At 36.1% G+C, this 19,019-nt stretch overlaps 1 protein-coding gene across 4 annotated transcripts in view; it reads left to right on the top strand.

Moving 5' to 3' along the window:
• MLLT3 (MLLT3 super elongation complex subunit) overlaps positions 1-19,019 on the top strand; it is a 250,965-nt gene that overhangs the window by 143,043 nt on the left and 88,903 nt on the right. For all 4 annotated transcript variants that reach the window (XM_061199095.1, XM_061199093.1, XM_061199094.1 and 1 more), the window contains exon 4: positions 8,830-8,973. In XM_061199095.1, the coding sequence (XP_061055078.1) occupies positions 8,830-8,973 (144 nt within the window). The remainder of the gene's footprint in view (positions 1-8,829; positions 8,974-19,019) is intronic.

The following is a 19,019-nucleotide window of genomic DNA, read 5'->3' as shown; positions in this document are numbered from 1 at the left end:
TTAAATAAGCTATAATGAAACTATCCTCAAAAGTTGGAATGTGTAGAAAATAGGGATAAATTTTATTTTTCATGTTTCTTGTTTTTTTCAAGCCGGTTTCCTCATGTGCCACGTTCCTGCTCCACGGCCTTCCTACACACATGATACCCTGTTAATTATTTTTTCTTTTTTTTTTTTTTTACATAGATGTGTTTGCTCTCAAGTAGTATTTATTTATTTATTTATTTATTTATTTATTTATTTATTTAATTTTATTTTTGGCTGTGTTGGGTCTTCGTTTCTGTGCGAGGGCTTTCTCTAGTTGTGGCAAGCGGGGGCCACTCTTCATCGCGGTGCGTGGGCCTCTCACTGTCGCGGCCTCTCTTGTTGCGGAGCTCAGGCTCCAGACGCGCAGGCTCAGTAATTGTGGCTCACGGGCCTAGTTGCTCCGTAGCATGTGGGATCTTCCCAGACCAGGGCTCGAACCCATGTTCCCTGCATTGGCAGGCAGATTCTCAACCACTGCGCCACCAGGGAAGCCCTATTTTTTCTTTATATTTATATTTTGGGTATGTATTTGGTGGTAACCTATTTCTGTGTAGTTAAATAGCTGAGTGCTTACTTTGTCCGTGGCAGTTTGCTGAGCCCTTTACATATGTTGCTTTGTTTAGTAGGTTTATAAGAACTTTTGAGAGGTTATTATTCCTATTCTACAGGAAAGGAAACTGAGTCATGGAAAGATTACATGGCTTGTCCAAGGCCACACACAGTTGGGAAGTGTTAAAACCAGATTCTTGATCTAGATCTTTCTCTCCACTGGCAGTTCTCTTAACTTCTGTGTCTTCGAAGCAGTAACTCTTTGCCAGAATAATGATTACCTTCCTCAGTAGTAATACCAGTGAAATGTTCACATGTTTTTCATCAAATCAGAATTTGTTGAGATGTGTTTATATCTGTTCGTATGATATGCTTTCACATTTGATGTATGGATTTGTTTTTTCTCATTTCAAGATTTCCCTTAAGAAATTAGTTTTTAGCTTTTTTTTTTCATTAAAAAAATTGGGATATAACTTACACACCATAAAATTCATCCTTTAAAAATGTACAGCTCTGTGGGTTTTAGTGTATTGTGCAACCATCACCACTATTTAGTTCTAGGACATTTTCATCACCCCATAAAGAAACCTTGTACCTATCAGCAATCACTCCTCATTCCTTACTCTCCCAGCCCCTGGGGTTAATCTATTCCCTTTCTCTCTGTAATATCCTATTCTGGCCAATTCTTATCAATGAAATCATACAATATGTGGCCTTTTCTGTCTGGCTTCTTTCATTTAGTAGGTTTTCAAGGTTTATCCATGTTATAGGATGTACCAATACTTATTCCTTTTTATAACTGAATGCTATTCCATTGTATAAATAACGCCACATTTTTGCTTATATTTGTATTCATAATTTGATGGACATTTGACTTGTTTCCATCTTTGCCCTATGAATAATGCTGCTACGAACATTCATATACAAGTTTTTGTGTGGAAATATGTTTTCAAGTCTCCTGGTTATATACCTAGATGGAGTTATTGGGTCATGTGGTAACTCTGTGTTTAATTTAACTTTTTAAAGAACTGCCAAACTGTTTTCCAAAATGACTGTACTATTTTACTTTCCTACCAGCAATGTATGAAGGTACACTGAAGGCTTCAGTTTGGAAATAATGCTGCAATAAAGTATCTTCTCTCCTACTTTGTTTTTAACTTTTCTGGTCACTTTTACAAGCTCTCATTTCTTCAGAGAAATATATTTTCTGAACTACCCAATTCCCTCCTTTACAGAAATAACTGGAATCTCCTCATCCACCAGATTTTTAAAAAGAAAATAAATGAAGGATGAAGAGGCTGCAAGTAATGTGTGCACACATGCGCACACACAAATGCAGTCGTCTTGGTACTTTGGGTAGCAGTTCTTATGACTGAAAGACATATTATTTATTCACTTTGTGAGGAATTTTTAGTTTCTTAAAATATGAAAGAAGAAAGATGCACTTGAGATGGAAAACAGTTATTTCCTTGGGGCCATTGTAAAATAGACATTCAGCTGACCACTGTGTAGTAGATATTCTGTTTAGTGTCCAGATTAGCTGATTTTTATTTTCCAGTTTTAGATTTTCTTTAAGATTTTATACATAATAATTATTGCTTTTTTCATAGGTGCACAATGAGACATATTTCAGTGTTTGTAATATGAAAAAGTGGTATACACCTAATTGTAGAGATGTGGATCAATTACTGGTGGGTTAATAATACACAAAATGCTATATAGCAATTAATGTAGCAAGATGGATAAGTCTCAGAAACAAAAATGATGATGTATATATATATATTTCTATGGTTATGATATCACTTATGTATAGTTTTATAAACCACTGAAGCCAAGAATAAATGAGGTGATGGAGACACACATATGTAGTACAAGAGCATAAGTTGAAAGGACAGCACAGGAACTAAAGGGCATGGCTTACTGGGGAAGGAGGGATAGAGAAGCTCATATTTACAAAATTTTATTTCTTTAAAGAAAAACATAAACTAGCATGGTGAAAGTGTTAACATCTCTTTAAACTCAGTGGAAAATATATGGGTGTAGTATTTTAAGTACTTTTCTTTATGTTCTTAATTTTTTAATTAAAATTATTGCTCTGTCATCTCTTTTTAATTTATCTTCTTAGAGTGTCTTAGAAACCAAATTTTTGCTATCTTCCATTCTGGATCTCCATCCTACTGAAATGATCCACGTGTGAAAATGTAATAGGTCTAGGCTGTTGCTCCAGAGTGTTCATTTCATTTCTTCTGAGTGTATATCATTTTATTTATCCCTGGAGTTTACTCAACTCTGTCTTGAAGAAAGAACATCCATTATAATAATGGTTTATGAAAAAGTATTATTTCAAGTTTGCATAGGAGATGAGAGAAAGCAGCAAAAAGACCTCCACCTGATGTTGGAAGGGGCCTACCACTGCATATTTAGTGTATAATATCACCCTGCCCTTGGTCCCATCTCCATCCTTGTACTTTTCCTGCTTACAATAAGCTTGTCTTCAGTTTTGCTCACTTATTGGAGAGGTCAGAGTCAAGAGGGGTGGTGGAGTGTCAGTGCTTCTTATGAGTTCGTGTTTGTTTATTCTCTTATTTTGTGTTTGTATTCAACAAAACAAGCCTATCCATGAGAATCATGTGTGTTTCAGAAACTAAACCAACAGGCCCACTGAAACATAATTGACTGTAGCACTTCAGGTTTGAAAGGATCCCATGCTTCTCTCTTTCATTCTGTCCTCAGAAAAGTACACGAGTGAATGTCAAGGACTGAAGCGGACTGAGAGGGATAATTTGATATTGCCAAAACCAGGTTTCCTCTAGGAAATGTATCAGCTTTATATGGAGAATAAATACGTGCTACCTTGTTTGAACTTTGAAGAAGAATCTTTTCTATGGAGCGTAAATTGACATTATATTGATGTCAGTCCTCTAAGAAAGATATTCAGTTGGTCAGACCACAAATTTATGGGTACTTTTTACTTTCTATAAAAAAAAAACTTTAAAAGAAAATCACACTCAGGATTCATACAAAGATTGTCACTTTCTGTGGTCCTTAGCCTTAGTTTTACTGAAAAGTAATTTTTTTTTTGGTTTTAAACTGGTGTGAACTATAAAGTGTTGTTACTACCTCACTCTTTTTCTGCTGGTAATTATTATATTCATCAATGTATTTTTCTCTTTAAAAAAGTATGCTGGAGTATACTCCTAGTAAAAGTGAATGGAATAAAACTTAAGAGTTACTCCTTTCACTTCATTTAATCATTGTTAACTATTTGGTATAGCCTTTCCAGATTTTCCCCCATGCATTTGCATGGATTAAAAAGTATGTCTATATAGAGATTGGCAAGGGCATAATATATCATATTTTAATATTTTTTCTGTGACTTGCCTTTAATTCACTTAGTGATATGCCTTTCCAAGTCAGCTTTTAAAAATATCTGCATAGTATTCCATGGTAATGATATACTTACATGCAGATCATCCCTGTTTTTTTGCCATTATAAACAATGCTACCATGAACATTTTATTTTACATCTATACCTGTCTATATATCTTTGCACACATATTTGAATATTTCTGTGGAAGAGATTCTTAGTAGTAGAATTACTGGGTTAAACATTGCATGCATTTAGTATGTTGATAGATATTGCCAGTGTGTTTTCCCAAAGGCTTTACCAATTTACACTCCCAATTGTAAGGTAGAAAATGGCCCTTCTTATTTTTTAAAATAATTCTAAGGTTGTATTGACTATTTTACAATTTGGAGGAAAGACAAGTAAGTAATAAAAATGGTTGGATCATTACATTAATAAAGGAATGCTGTAACAGGGATGTCTAATTCAGATGGGGTTGGGAGGGTTAGGAAGACTTTTCAGAGGAGTTCATGCTTCAGCTAGGTCTTGAATGATGAGTTTGCACTAACCAGATAAAGGACGGAAGTATGCTGGGAGGGAAGGCATTTTAGACAATGGGGAATACGACATGTGAAAGGCAAAATGAATGAGATAATATGAAGCACTGGGGAACAGCAAGTGCTTCAACATTGTGGAAGGACAAGGTAGAGTAAGAGAACAAAAGCAATGCAGGAAAGGTATTAAAAGACTATAATGGTTATTACCAGGAGGTGGGATTTCATCCTGTAGAAAATGATGAGCCGTTAAAGGCTTTTATATCAATGGGAAGATGTAATCTGATTTTTGTGTTAGAAAGGTCACTCTCTTGTCATTGTGGTAGGTAGAAAGGGGTAAGTTCAAAAACAGGGAGGCGACCAGATGAAGAGTGATGAAGGTCTAAGCTAAGGCAGTAGTTATCGTGACTAGAGCAAAGGGCATAGATTTGAGAGTTCCTAAGGAGGAATACTAAACAGAACTCAGAGACCATTTGACTGTGATGAGTAAGGGAGAAGGAAGCGTTAGCGATGACTTTTGTGTATTTTACCCTTGGGAAGCAATTAAGATTTCTGTTTGTCATGATATAGAGTATAGGAGAAAGGACACATGAAGATAACTTCAGTTTAAGATAATGCATGAATTTGCTGTTGCTGCCGGTCACCCCAGTGGAGGTGTGGTTAGACTGGAACACAAGCATATGGCAGTCAAGTGGGAGCTGGGCTGGAGGCAGGGGAGTCACTGTCATGAAGGAGGAACTAACTCCCTGTGAATGGGCGTTGTCTCCCTAGGGAATTTTGCAAAAAGGTAAATGCATTTAAGAGTCAATGAAGAAAGAAGGGAAACCTGTGAAGAAAACTAAGGAGGAATGCCAGTAAGTGTGAGGAAAACCAGGAGAGAATGGCACCCTGATCAAGGAGAGAAGGAGCAAGTTTCATGCCAGATTAGTAATAGAAGTGAGAGGTAGTGAGTACATGAGTGGAGACTATGATCTGGGGAAGTTTGGATGAAGAGGTGAAAACCATGAATTTGTAGTAGGTAATGCCTGCATTCTGACAGTTTCAGGTGCTAAGACTTTTTTTTTTTTTTAACATCTTTATTGGCGTATAATTGCTTTGCAATGGTGTGTTAGTTTCTGCTTTATAACAAAGTGAATCAGCTATATGTATACATATATCTCCATATCCCCTCCCTCTTGCATCTCCCTCCCACCCTCCCTATCCCACCCCTCTAGGTGGTCACAAAGCACCGAGCTGATCTCCCTGTGCTATGTGGCTGCTTCCCACTAGCTATCTGTTTTACATTTGGTAGTGTATATATGTCCATGCCACTCTCTCACTTCATCCCAGCTTACCCTTCCCCCTCCCCATGTCCTCAAGTCCATTCTCTAGTAGGTCTGCGTCTTTATTCCCGTCCTGCCCCTAGGTTCTTCATGACCTTTTCTTTTCTTTTTTTTTTTAGATTCCATATATATGTGTTAGCATACGGTATTTGTTTTTCTCTTTCTGACTTACTTCACTCTGTATGACAGACTCTAGGTCCATCCACCTCACTACAAATAACTCAATTTCGTTCCTTTTTATGGCTGAGTAATATTCCGTTGTATATATGTGCCACATCTTCTTTATCCATTCATCTGTTGATGGACACTTAGGTTGCTTCCATGACCTGGCTATTGTAAATAGAGCTGCAGTGCACATTGTGGTACATGACTCTTTTTGAATTATGGTTTTCTCAAGGTATATGCCCAGTAGTGGGATTGCTGGGTCGTATGGTAGTTCTATTTTTAGTTTTTTAAGGAACCTCCATCCTGTTCTCCATAGTGGCTGTATCGATTTACATTCCCACCAACGGTGCAAGAGGGTTCCCTTTTCTCCACACGCTCGGTGCTAAGACTTTTTAGTCAAAAGAACTGGGTTCAGATCACTTTGTTTCATCATGTGTTAGTAATATAACGAATTCTTTTTTAAAAAAGGAAAAACATTGTTTTATTTGACTATGTAATTTTAGAAAATATTGTGTTTTAAAAAACCATAAACACCTCATACATTGCAGGTGGGATTTTTAAATGGTGCAGCCACTCTGGAAAACAGTAAGGCATTTCCTAAAAATGTTCAACACAGAGTTACCTTATGACCCAAAAAATTCCACTCCTAGGTGTATAGCCAAGAGAAATGGAAATGTATGTCCATACAAAAACTTGTACACAAATGTTCATAGCAGCATTATTCACAATAGCCCAAAATGGAAATAACCCACATTTCTATTTATTGACAAATGTATAACCAAAACCTGGTATACCCATATAATAAATTATTATTTGGCCATAAAAAGGAACTGACACATGCTACAACATGGATGAACCTAAAAAACATCATGCTGAGTATAAGAAGCCAGTCACAAAAGAGCACATATTGTGTGTGTATTTTATGTATGTTCATGTATTTATACGAAATGTCGAGAATGGGCAACTCCATAGAAACAGAAGTAGATTAGTGATGCCAGGGGGTGTGGGATCTGTTGGACCACTAATGAGTTTGAGATATCTTTCTGGAGTAATGAAAATGTCCTGAAATTAGAATGTGGCGATAGTTTTATAACTCTGTGAATATACTAAAAACCACTAAATATTATACTCTAAATGGGTGAATTTTATGGTATGTGAATTACTTCTCAGTAAAGCAATTATTAAAAAAAATAAATAGCTGTTATCAAAAACACGTAAAATGGCAAAGCTAATGACAAATGAAAAAAGTAACATTTCACAGAGATGGTTAATATCTATAATACACAGGGAGTTTTTATATAAAGTAATAAATTCTAAGTGCTTCAATTTCCTCTGCCAAACAGAGCTGACAGCTCACCCAAAGGAGAGCTATGAGAATTAAATGAGATAAATGTTAAATACATAATATTGTTATTATTATCCTCAGTATTCATTTCCCCTTGGATGCCTGAGAATCTGTCTGTAGAGAGGTTTAGGTGTTTAGCCAGCTAAAGTAATGGCTGGAGAGTAGAACTCGAGTATCATGGAACTATAATTACTGTGTTCTCTTGGATATGGTGCTGTTTTGTCCTCCAGGAAAATGCCACATTTTCATTCATTTCACAGACATTTATTGCATTGCTACTATGCATGGGGCACTAAACTAGTTGTTGAGGGTACAGTGAGGACTCAACCATTATTCCTACTTTCAAAGATCTTATGATTTAGCAGGGTAAAGGGAGATAATAAGACAGTTATTCTAAGATGTTTCAAGGATAAGAGAGAGAGGCACACAGAACAGAGGAGAAGCAGTTGGGAGTGGAGTTCAAGGAAGGCTTCCCCCAAATAAAACCTGAATGGAGAGGGATGAGTAGAAGTTATCCAGGTAAAGCAGAAAGTAGAGGAATGGAGGTCGGCAGTGGAGGTAGTAATGTAAAGCAAGGGTGAAACCCAGAGTTAATCTAGAATGAGTAAATTCTGGAAGCAACCAACCACAATGTGTGGCTGGATCACCAGATGGGTGGAAGGGGTGTGGTGAGACATGGAACCAAGAGCTAGATTGTGAAAATCCTATGTGGCATTTAGGTGAGCTCAGATTTTTATTCTAATGGCATTGGGAACTTGTGAAATTTTAATCAAGGAGTGAAAATGGCTAGATTTTTGTTTCATATGGACAGTTTTGAGGCCTGAATGAAGAAGAAAGTGATCATCTATCCTGAAGTAGGAAGAACTACTAGAGGAAGGAGTTTATAGTAGTTTGAGCAATGAGTAAGAGCATGGCAGTATGGGTTAGACGGCTTGTTCAAGAAGTATTTAAAAGAGAAAATGTCAGCCGTTGATGATGGGTGTAGGGCCGTAGAGTGGGAAGGGGAAGGAGTGGCTTCAGGGGTGTCTTAGGTTTCCAGTTGGATGGCGGTGTTGGTGGTGTCATACCACTTGAGAGACTGCAAGAAAGATGATGACTTTATTCTTTTTGGTTTTCCTCTAAGACAAGAAACTAATTTTTCAGATGTTTCCATTTTGCTTTGTAGATAGTTCCATGATGACTTTTTTCCTAGTACTTCCCCTTCTTTGACACTGTAGCTGTTAGATGTCTGTGTCTCTTTTCTTTCTTTTCCTTTTTTTGAATGAATTTTTCTTGGCGTATAGTTGCTTTACACTGTTGTGTTAGTTTCTACTAACTACAAAGGGAATCAGCTATATGTATACATATCTCCCCTCTTTTTTTTGGATTTCCTTCCCATTAGGTCACCACAGAGCGTCGAGTAGAGTTCCCCATGCTGTAGTCTGAGTCTTTTCTGATCCTTATCAGGAGTAAACCTTTGCTTTCTAAATTTCTATTTATGCCTAAGTCTCTGTTTTCCTTCTTATTTTTTTTAACCTCTAGGAAGAACCTAAGAAGGTTCGTTTTGATTATGACTTATTCCTGCATCTTGAAGGCCATCCACCAGTGAATCACCTCCGCTGTGAAAAGCTTACCTTCAACAACCCCACAGAGGAGTTCAGAAGAAAGTTGCTGAAGGCAGGAGGGGTACGTGACGCTGGGCTTGTGAAAAGCCTTCCCATAGAAAACTAGTTGCTAGTGTGTCAAGAAGTACAATAATGTTTTGAGAGAGGTAAAAGAAATGAAGCAACTTAATGACCATGCTGTGGACTCATGGTTTGAGAAGAAGAGGTAATTAAACAATATTTTAAGTAGGTATGAGTCTGAGATTACATTGTTGGTTAGAACAGCCTTATAGTCTATGCAGTTCAACTTTATTTCAACATCAATCTAAAACCAAACTATCCTCAATTAAGAAAAGAACAATGCCTTAACTGTGTTACATCAGTGTACAGAAAAATTTTAAAGTTGAAAGTTACATCAAAAATATATGAAAATGAGTTATTATCCAAATTTTCTTGGTCAAAATGAATAGAAAAGGTGTACTCATTCAAATTACTTGTTTGGGTCATTTAAAAACACATTTTTGTTTGTTTGAATTGTGTGTGGGTAATAGATGGATTTTTCTTTTTAAGATAATGATAATATAGTGCCCGGGTGAATTGGCTAGGATGGGGAAAGATTTTTAAGTGGAATTTCTCACAAACATATGGAATTTTTGCTTGCAGTTTGTACAGACAAACACTGTTGATGGGTCAGAATCTACTTTACATTGGATACTACTAGGATCATCAGCTTCTATTGAGTACTTCAGATGAACTTCCTGTCTCATCTTATATGGGCAGTTCAGACCCCGTAAAATGTTGCAGTGCATTCTTTTCTGTTTTTTTAGTTATACATTTTTTTTCCTTTTTTTTTTTTTTTGCAGTGCCTTCTTTACTCTAGGATTTCCTTCATTTAGTTTTACTGGAAGGTTTTTGATAGTTTTTCATCCACGAGCTTATCATTATATGTAAGCATGTGTAGACCATAACTTCTCAAGATGCCTCATTTCACTGATAAACTCTACCTGAGGGCTTTGTAGGGAAGAATTGAATTTTATATAGCACAGAAGCCCTTTCCCTTTATGGGGATATGAATAACCACTTTGAGAACCTCAGGAAAGCTGTGGACCCTCTCATAAGAAAACCACCCATATATATATAATTGTGTAAACATTTTGGGTTATGTGTAACCCCTGGAGTCCATTTTTTTGAGATCTGTTTTCCAAGCTCCTGTCCTCTCAGCTGAACTATTGATACTAATATGCATTTGAAGTGTTACAGGTACTTTTACCACATTTCATTCCACATTATACTGTATGTCGGTAGATTATGGGTTAAATAGGTATTGATGGGCCAGCTTTGGAAATGAATGACCATTTGTAGTATTTTGTGGGGAAATGCATCTTCGTGAAGAACTGGGCTTTTGTAATACAACTCATTTTGAAGGTAGGGATTTATTATATGTTTATTAAGGAATTTTTTTAAACAAACCCTATTTGATTCTTTTGTAGTTATCTAGAGCACAGTGTGGGTGCTACTTATCTATGGCTATGCCCTTAAAAATGAGCCTGTCCATTTTAAATCCTAATCATTCCCATTATGTTTCTTTTTATGAGGGTGGCATTTTATGCCTCTGATTATTCCTCTTGAGTATGAAGTTAGGTAGGTAATTGGAGCATGTGAATTATGGAGCTTGAGTACATCAGGCTTCTGATAAGGGTCGTCAAAAAAAGAAAATATGACACAAGAACTTTTTAAAACATCCACTTAGTCTCAGAGTACTCAAAAGTTGTTTGTGAGCCAGAGAAGAGGTTACAGGTCAGTGATAATGTGGCAGAGTGCAGCACTGCATCCTGATAAGGTCTCTAGTAGATTTCTGTCTTTTTCTCCACTCAGCCTTTATCTCAGAATTATCCTCCTTGACTTCTAACTTTCCTTCTTTGTGTTTCTTTAAGTGCTGTTTGAAGCCTGCATGTTTTTTCCCTGTTAGATTTAGATTGTGTCTTGACAACTCTAAAATAATAAGTTGAAATGTGAAATATTCGAGCACACCAGTTATTTGACATGAGTTCCTTAAGTGACTGATTCTAGTAAATTTTGTAGTAAAATTAAAAAATCCATTCAAAATACTAGTAATCCCATAGATTCTGTCCATTTCACATGGGAGGATTAAAATAGTCTTTTATGGAAATGGGAGAATCTGAACTAATAAACATTTTTTGTCTTACCAAGATTTTTGGATATAGTACCTTGTTTAACATTTTAACATTTATCATTGTTAATGGAACCTATCATGGTGTTACTAACTTAGCCATTTTGATTTTATTAGAAATCTTTTTTTTTTCAGCTTTTATGGAGATACCATTGACATATAACTTAAGGTTACAACATGTTGATTTGATACACTTGTATGTTGCAAAATCATTATCACCATAGCGTTAGCTAACACCTGCATCACATCACGTAATTACCATTTCTCTTTTGTGATGAGAACATTTAAGACTTACTCTTTTAGCCGAATTTCAAGTGTATAATTCACTATTATTAACTGTAATCACCATGCTGTACATCAGATCCCCAGAACCTATTCATCTTATAACTGGAAGTTTGTGCTCTTTGACCCACACCTCCCCTTCTCTCCCACCCCCCAGCCCTTGGTAACTACCAGTCTAGCCTCTGTTTTTATGAGTTTAACTTTTTCAGATTGCACATATAAGTGATATCATACAGTTTGTCTGACTCATTTCACTTAGCCTAATGTCCTCAAGGTTCATCCATGTTGTTGTAAATGGCAGGATGTCCTTCCTTCTCATGGCTGAATAATATTCCATCATACACACACACACACACACACACACACACACACACACACACACACACACATATCTCCACATCTTCTTTATCCATTCGTCTGTTGATGGACACTTATGTTGTTTCCATAGCTTGGCTATTGTGAATAATGCTGCAGTGAACATGAGAGTGCAGATATATCTTCAGTATCCTCTTTTAATGTCCTTTGGGTATATACCCAGAAGTGTGATTGCTGGATCATATGTAGCTCTATTTTTAATTTTTTGAGGAACGTCCATATTGTTTTCCATAGTGGCTGCACTGTAGAATTTACAATCCTGCCAGCAGTGCACAAGGGCTCCCTTTTCTCCACATTCTTGCCAATACTTACCATCTGTTGTCTTCTTGAGGATAGCCATTGTAACAGGTGTGAGGTAATAGCTTATTTTGATTTTCATTTTTTGATGATTAGTGATGTCAAGTACCTTTTCATATACTTGTTGGCCCTCTGTATATCTTCTTTGGAAAAATGCCTATTCAGATTCTCTGCCCATTTTAAAATCATATTGTTTGGGGTTTTTTGGTATGAGTTCTTTATATATTTTGGATATTAATCTCTTACCACATATATGATTTGCAAATATATTCTCCCATTCTGTAGGTTGCCTTTTCATTTTGTTGATGGTTTCCTTTGCTGTGTAGAAGCTTTTTAGTTTGATGTAGTTCCACTTGTTTATTTTTGCTTTTGTCACTTTTGCTTCTGATGTCTATTAGAGATCTCCTGTTCATGACTATGTCTCTCCATATAAACTTTTTTTTTGACTGGGTTTTGGAGTGAAAGGGGGGTGCTTTTGCTCCTTATACTTAAACATTACATATGTGACATAGAGGTATATGTTCTATTTTTAAAGGAAAAATTTGATCCCTTCTTCATAAGTACTGTGTGAAATCATTATGTACAGCTTGAGGCATGAGTAGGGTAAACTTACCATTTTGGCTGTAGTTCCTTCTCTTTCACTTTTTTCTTTGAAACCAAAAGTACATAGCACTATTAAAAGTAGAACTTGGCTTTTCAAGAGATCAGAAAGGTTGTTTTTAGAGCTGGCAGCATCTTAGAAAAATGCTTTTCAGCTCTCAGAAGCAAATGATTCCAAAGAATGTTTTGCCAGAAGAATCCTGAAAAATTGCAGATTTTTCTTCTATTTCATAGCCTATAATTCTATAGCTATATGACAACTTTTTTTTGGTCAATAACATTCTCTTCTTTTCACTCTTTTTTTTTTTAACGTTGTAACTCTATTCTAAATACTATCAGAGAAATCTTGGTGTGCTTCCGCCTTGGAAGAAATGTACCCTGTGTTCTTTTGATTAGCTCCCTAAAATTAAGGTTATCTTTGCTTGCAAAGAAAAGAGTAAAACTTTCGTGGGAAGGGCATTTTTGGATTTAAGCATATTATTTTCTGAGAATATTGAAATACGGAATGAGTTCGTTTACAAGACCCTGAAGGTAGTTCTCTCTAAATGAGGGATGTCATTGGAACTTGCTAGGGAAACTGTAGATTTGGTTTACAAGCTAGCTCCTCTCAGGCCTATGTAAGAAAAAGAAGATAGAGGTCAGAAAATGGGAAATAATAGCCTGAGAACTGGGAGGAGATGCCTTCGTTTTGAGGTCTCATTTTCTTCTTTGGTTGGTAGGAGAGGTAGAGGACAGGGAGCAGTAAACTTCTGAGGGCAAGACTTAATGTCATCTATTTATACTTGAGTTTTAAGCAAAAGGACCAAATGTATCCCATTGAGAAGCACCTCTCACTTTCACTGAGATATTTCTTTTTTTTTTTAAATGAACTGTTGAATCCCTGTAGAAGGATTTTCAAATATGCTCTTTGTGATGTCAGGATTTTTTTAAAGGGTTATGATCACAATAGATGATTTTCTGTTTACTTGATCACCTTCTTAATAGCCGGAATTCAGTCATACAGACAAAATGCAGACGGATTTGACATCCATTACTTTTGATTGAAAGAGGATGAGTTTTTCTTTTGGGTGTTGGCAAAGCAACGATACAGTGTTTGTCATATAACTGAAACTTGTCATTTTACTAACTCGTCTCTCCAAATTTTCTTTTGGGAGGGAGTATGATACAATTAGAAATATTTTGAAATCAGGCAGATTTAAATTAAAACCTCATCTCTGTCATCTTCTAGCTGAATTACCCTGGGAAAATTTTTACATTCTTTTGAATCTCAGTTTATCATCCGTGAAATGGACAAGACATTGTTTTCTTCATTGGGAATGTGTAGCCACGGTGTGTGGCTCATAGTAGATACCCGGTCCCTTGATTCCTTTTCCTTTGATTGCTGGTTTAGAAAATCAGAGTTCTATCCATTTTTATATCAAGCACTTAAAAGTACAGTGGAAAAGGTTTGTTATTTGGTGTAAGCTACTCTAGCTTTATTCACAGGCGTATGTGTTTAGCACCGGTTAGTGTCATCAGCACATTGATGGACACATGTTGGGTTTAAAGGGAATTGGCCCATTGTATCTTTTTTTTTTTTTGAATTTTATTTTATTTATTTTTTATACAGCAGGTTTTATTAGTTATCTATTTTATACATATTAGTGTATATAGCCCATTGTATCTTTCTTCAAGGAATTTACATTCTGGCTGTTAGTATTTTGCATGTATAAACTGAAACACAGGTCTTTTTGGATTATCATTTTTTTAAGATGTCCGTTTTCATTAGAAAAATTAGGTGTTCTTACCATTGTTCTTACTTCTAAATTTCTAGCAGATTAAAAGCTTCTCAAAGCCCTAAGAAGATTTCCTAAGTAGTATGTTCGGCAAGTATATATGTGCATCCTTGTGCTTCTATGAAGAAAGCACAAAAGGGGCAATCATCTTTGGAGAATTGAGTTTGTTTTACAGCTGCTCCCTTTTTTTGGCCTGGAAATCAAGTGGTCTGCTTTGGTTCTGCTGTTCTTTATAGGATGGTGGTAGGGTGTTGGTGGGCTTTTTTTTTTTTCTTTTTCTTTTTTTCTTTCCTCAATTAAACAGGGCAAAGTCTAAACGTGTTGTTCAGTCTATTTCTGAATCACTGGCCAGCAGTTAATTTTGAGGACTGAAAATTAAAACTAACCACAGCAGTTGTTAGAACTAGGGTTTCTATAGGCAGAAATCCAATTCTGTTCAGACACCACCTGTTTCAATAGGACATTTCAGACGCCCATTTGGCAAGATTTGCTGGAGAAGACATGGGGAACATGCTTTCAGTCTGTGTTAAGTCTGCAGCATAATGCAGTCCTGTTTCTCAAAGTGACAGTTGCATTTATATCTGATATGTTTTTGCAAGGAGTAAATTGGAATCTTTCTGAAGCACTACTTATTGTGAAGTAGAAATCAGATCCACCGTGGACCCCCCAACAAAGGGTTTTGGTTACTAAAGGGCCAAAGGGATCTTATGATAAGGAGCTTTCACTAATGCAGCCATGTCAAGCCATCTGAACGTAGCATCTTATCGCAGGATTCTGGAATGAATCTTGTGTAGGATGGTTTAGTATTTCCTTTTGTAGGGGAGTTCAGAACACTTTGAATTTCTAAACAGTACAGATCACATTCTCTTCCTGTCAAATTTTAATTTTTTTGAATAGATAAATACACATCCAATACAAAATGACATATAGTGAGCCTTTCTTCAGGCCACCAATGATGCTATAGTGAATAACCTTTTATATAGTTATTTGTGCACATGGATGAGTGTATCTGTAGGATAAATTCCTGGGAGTAAAATCGTGGCTCCAGGGCAAAGTGGAATTTAAATTTTGATAGACATTTACAGATTGCCTGCCAAGGATGTTATGCTGCTCTATGCTTGCATCAACAATGTGTAAGAGTGCCTATTTCTCCACCACAGTGATTCATTAAACATCTTTCCCCCAATCTGATGAGTGAAAAAATATCTCATTTTTAATTCACATTTCTCTTATGAGTGATGATGAGCATCTTTTCATATGTTTAAAGCCATTTTCATTTCCTTTCAAAGACCGCAATTTAATGTATTTTAAATTGGAAATATTCTAAATGTTTCAGTTCAACTTAAATTTATGAATACTCATCCCACATACTTACATTTGGAAAGGTTACAAAAAGATACGGAAGCCTCTTTAACCAAGGTCTGTATTTTCAGGCATTCTCCAGCGTGTAAGAAATTATGTTCTTAGGAACCGATTTATCAAGACTTTGGCTTCTAAAAATATGTGGCTTTTGTGGCAAACTCATCTTTACAGTGCCCAGAGATGGATAGCTGGCTGCTTATTTTAAAAATAACTCAAAGAAAATAATACATAGAAAATTATTTTAGTGGCTGTTACTGGACAGCTTCACTGGATTTTTGGATATTTGTTTGGGGACAAGTGTGCCTTTCTGTTATTTTTCGATATATATCATCCTGTAAACGTCTGCCTCAAAAGATAAAAGGATGCTGCTGTTTTCACCAGCACTGATAAAAGGTGATTTATTTAAATAAATGTAAGATCAAGCAGGCAGCCTCATCTGTTCGGTTGTTTCTCAGAATTGAGGTCAATTTTATGTCATACTTGGTATTTTCTTCTTTCTATTTCTTTGGCTCCTGCCCCCCTGCCCCCCACCAGAAGTCTGTAAAATTAAATCATGAAAGTAGAACATACATATAAATGATAACTAGAATGTCCAAGTTATGAGATCAATTACAAAGTATGATCATGATAGTATAAGTTATGTCACCCAGCATACTTAGTGGTTAATTTACGGTTTAACATCTTCTGAAAGTCGCATAATTTGTTTGAAGGACAGTTAAAGACTTTTGAAAATATGCACCAAAAAGCATCTCTGGTATAAATCTTCCTGCCTTCATTTGTTCCTTTCTTCCCGATTACCTGTTTACCTTTTCAGTAAGGAGGGGAAAAATAGGAGCACACTTTTCACTCAGTCCAAAGCTCAGATATTTTTACTGCATAAGTTGAGCAAAGGCTAAATGAAAAAGAAACGGAACAGGTAGCTTATTCCTAGAGTGTGGAATAGGAAAAGCTCTGTCAAGTGTTTAAGCTGTCAGTGTTGGATGGTATGCCATGCTGCTTTCTGCCGACATCTCAGGAGTAGCAGTTTAGCTGCCCATGCGTAGGAACCTTAGTTTAGTCTTGAAAGGAAATGCTGTAACATCTGAAAGAAAACCATCACATAACCCCGCCCCTAGCTCCTGTTTCTAATGCACAAAAAAGCCAAGAAAATAAGAAATGAACAGAAAGGGGGAAAAAATTTGAGAATTTCAAATTAAAATATGAACAATTCTTTCTCTTTTTAAATACAAAAATACTGTAATTGAAAACTGTTGGTTCACTTTCTCTCTGCCTTCTTGGCTCAGGTAGTTCTTTATGCCCTTGTTTCAAAGCTGCATTGAAAGTTTATCTAATATATCCTAGTCTGTTCCCAGACTTCTAAAATGGTAAAGGAGTTGCTGTGTTGGTTGTCTCCACTGGATATTTTTTGGGTTCATATTCTATAATATTAAAGAAAAACAATTTGGGGCTAGGGAGTAGAAAAGGGGAAGGGAAACTACGATTAACACTTTATTTTCTAAATTTTTTTTTTTCTGTAAGTTATAAGAAAACTTGACAGTGGTCAGGATCTGTAGGTAGCAGTTTAGAAAATAAATGTCTGAAACTCTTAAAATAGATGTTTGTTTCATTTTAGAGGAGTGAGGACAAATGGTAGGTGGTTTCATACAATACCCTTTATTCCACAAGGGACACGGCCATGGTGCGATATAAAGAATGTTTGATTTGAAATCTGAAGGCACAAATTCAATTCTTGGATCTGCTGCTAATTTACCTAGGGCTTTAGGTTGGTATAAATCTGAATTATCCCCTTCCTTCCACCTGAGGTTATTAAATAAAATGTGGTACATAGTTAAGCAGTCAGCAAATAATTGCTTTATTCACTGACATGACCTCTTTTTTCTATAGTTTTTTATTATGCTTTGTTTGTTACCTAGAAAGGTGAAAGTGAAAGATTTCCATTTCAAGACTTTGACATAATAATGGTGTTCTGCTAGAAACAACAATGTTTTTGCCTCAAGAAGGAATCTGTTTTTTTTTTTTAACAGATTTTAAAATAAATATGTGCTAACTTTAGAACAATGTAGACTTTCTAGAAAAGCAAAAAGAAGAAACTGTTTATAATCCCTCTAGTGATTGTAACTACTGTATTTTATATTGTATTTTTCATGTAGATAAGCTCCCACAAAATGTTTGTATTTTACACTTAATATGTTAAACATGAATTGTATAAGTTTTAAACTACATGACTGACTTTATTTTTTTCTTTAAAAACGTGTCCTCACACTTCAAAGGATTGATGTAAAAATTGTGGTTGTTTGTTGAGAAGTCACCAGTAATGTGTTCTATGTTTTTTGTTTGTTTGTTATTTTTTTCTCCTTAGGCTCTCAGCTTCTCACAAAGTTACTGGCTTAAGGCCTAAATGCTATAAATGAAATTAGGAACAAAAGAAATGTTTTTCACAAATTTGAGGTTGTTTCTTTTTTTTTTTTTTTTTTAATATTTATTTATTTATTTTATTTTTGGCTGTGTCGGGTCTTAGTTGCGGTGCGCGGGCTTCTCTCTAGTTGTGGTGTGCGGGCTCAATAGTTGCGGTGCATGGGCTTAGCTGCCCCACAGCATGTGTGGGATCTTAGTTCCCCAACCAGGGATTGAACCCGTGTCCCCTTAACCACTGGACCACCAGGGAAGTCACTGAGGTTGTTTCTTAACGGTTCTGACAATACAGAAGTATGATGGTCTAGTTTGTTTTTGTTTGTTTGTTTTTTTTTACAATGGGACGGGCCATATTAGATCTGTTATCTGGAAAAATTTATATTTTAATATAGATTATCATAGGTGTAGATTTGGTAACTTGTCTTTGTAAATGTCATTTTTGCCTTTCTTACCCTTGTAGGGTAGATTGGGGACCTGTGAGTAATATGAAATGGTTAAATCTAAAAAGGCTTTATTAATGGAAACATTGAGTAAAATAAGGATGCCTTATCCATAAAACAAACTGGTTCATTCAACTACAGTTTGAGTAAAAATAGAATATAATAAAAATCTGGTTAACCTTGCAAATTTGAGTCTTAACATGAACTCTTGGTGACTCGAGATGAATTTGAGTGGGTTATAGAGACAGAAGTCTGCCCATACAGTGTCCATGGCCTCTGGGCAAACTAGAAATAAGTGCCTCCACCTCTGTGTGCCCCTTGAAGCCCTAGCCTGGGGAACATGGCATGGCTAGTGTGAGCATAGCTTGATCTCATCTAGTTCTTATCCCCTTGG

The sequence above is a fragment of the Eubalaena glacialis genome, chromosome 9, assembly GCF_028564815.1.
Source record: "Eubalaena glacialis isolate mEubGla1 chromosome 9, mEubGla1.1.hap2.+ XY, whole genome shotgun sequence".
Classification (NCBI taxonomy): domain Eukaryota; kingdom Metazoa; phylum Chordata; class Mammalia; order Artiodactyla; family Balaenidae; genus Eubalaena; species Eubalaena glacialis.
This window is presented reverse-complemented; position numbering and strand designations above follow the sequence as displayed.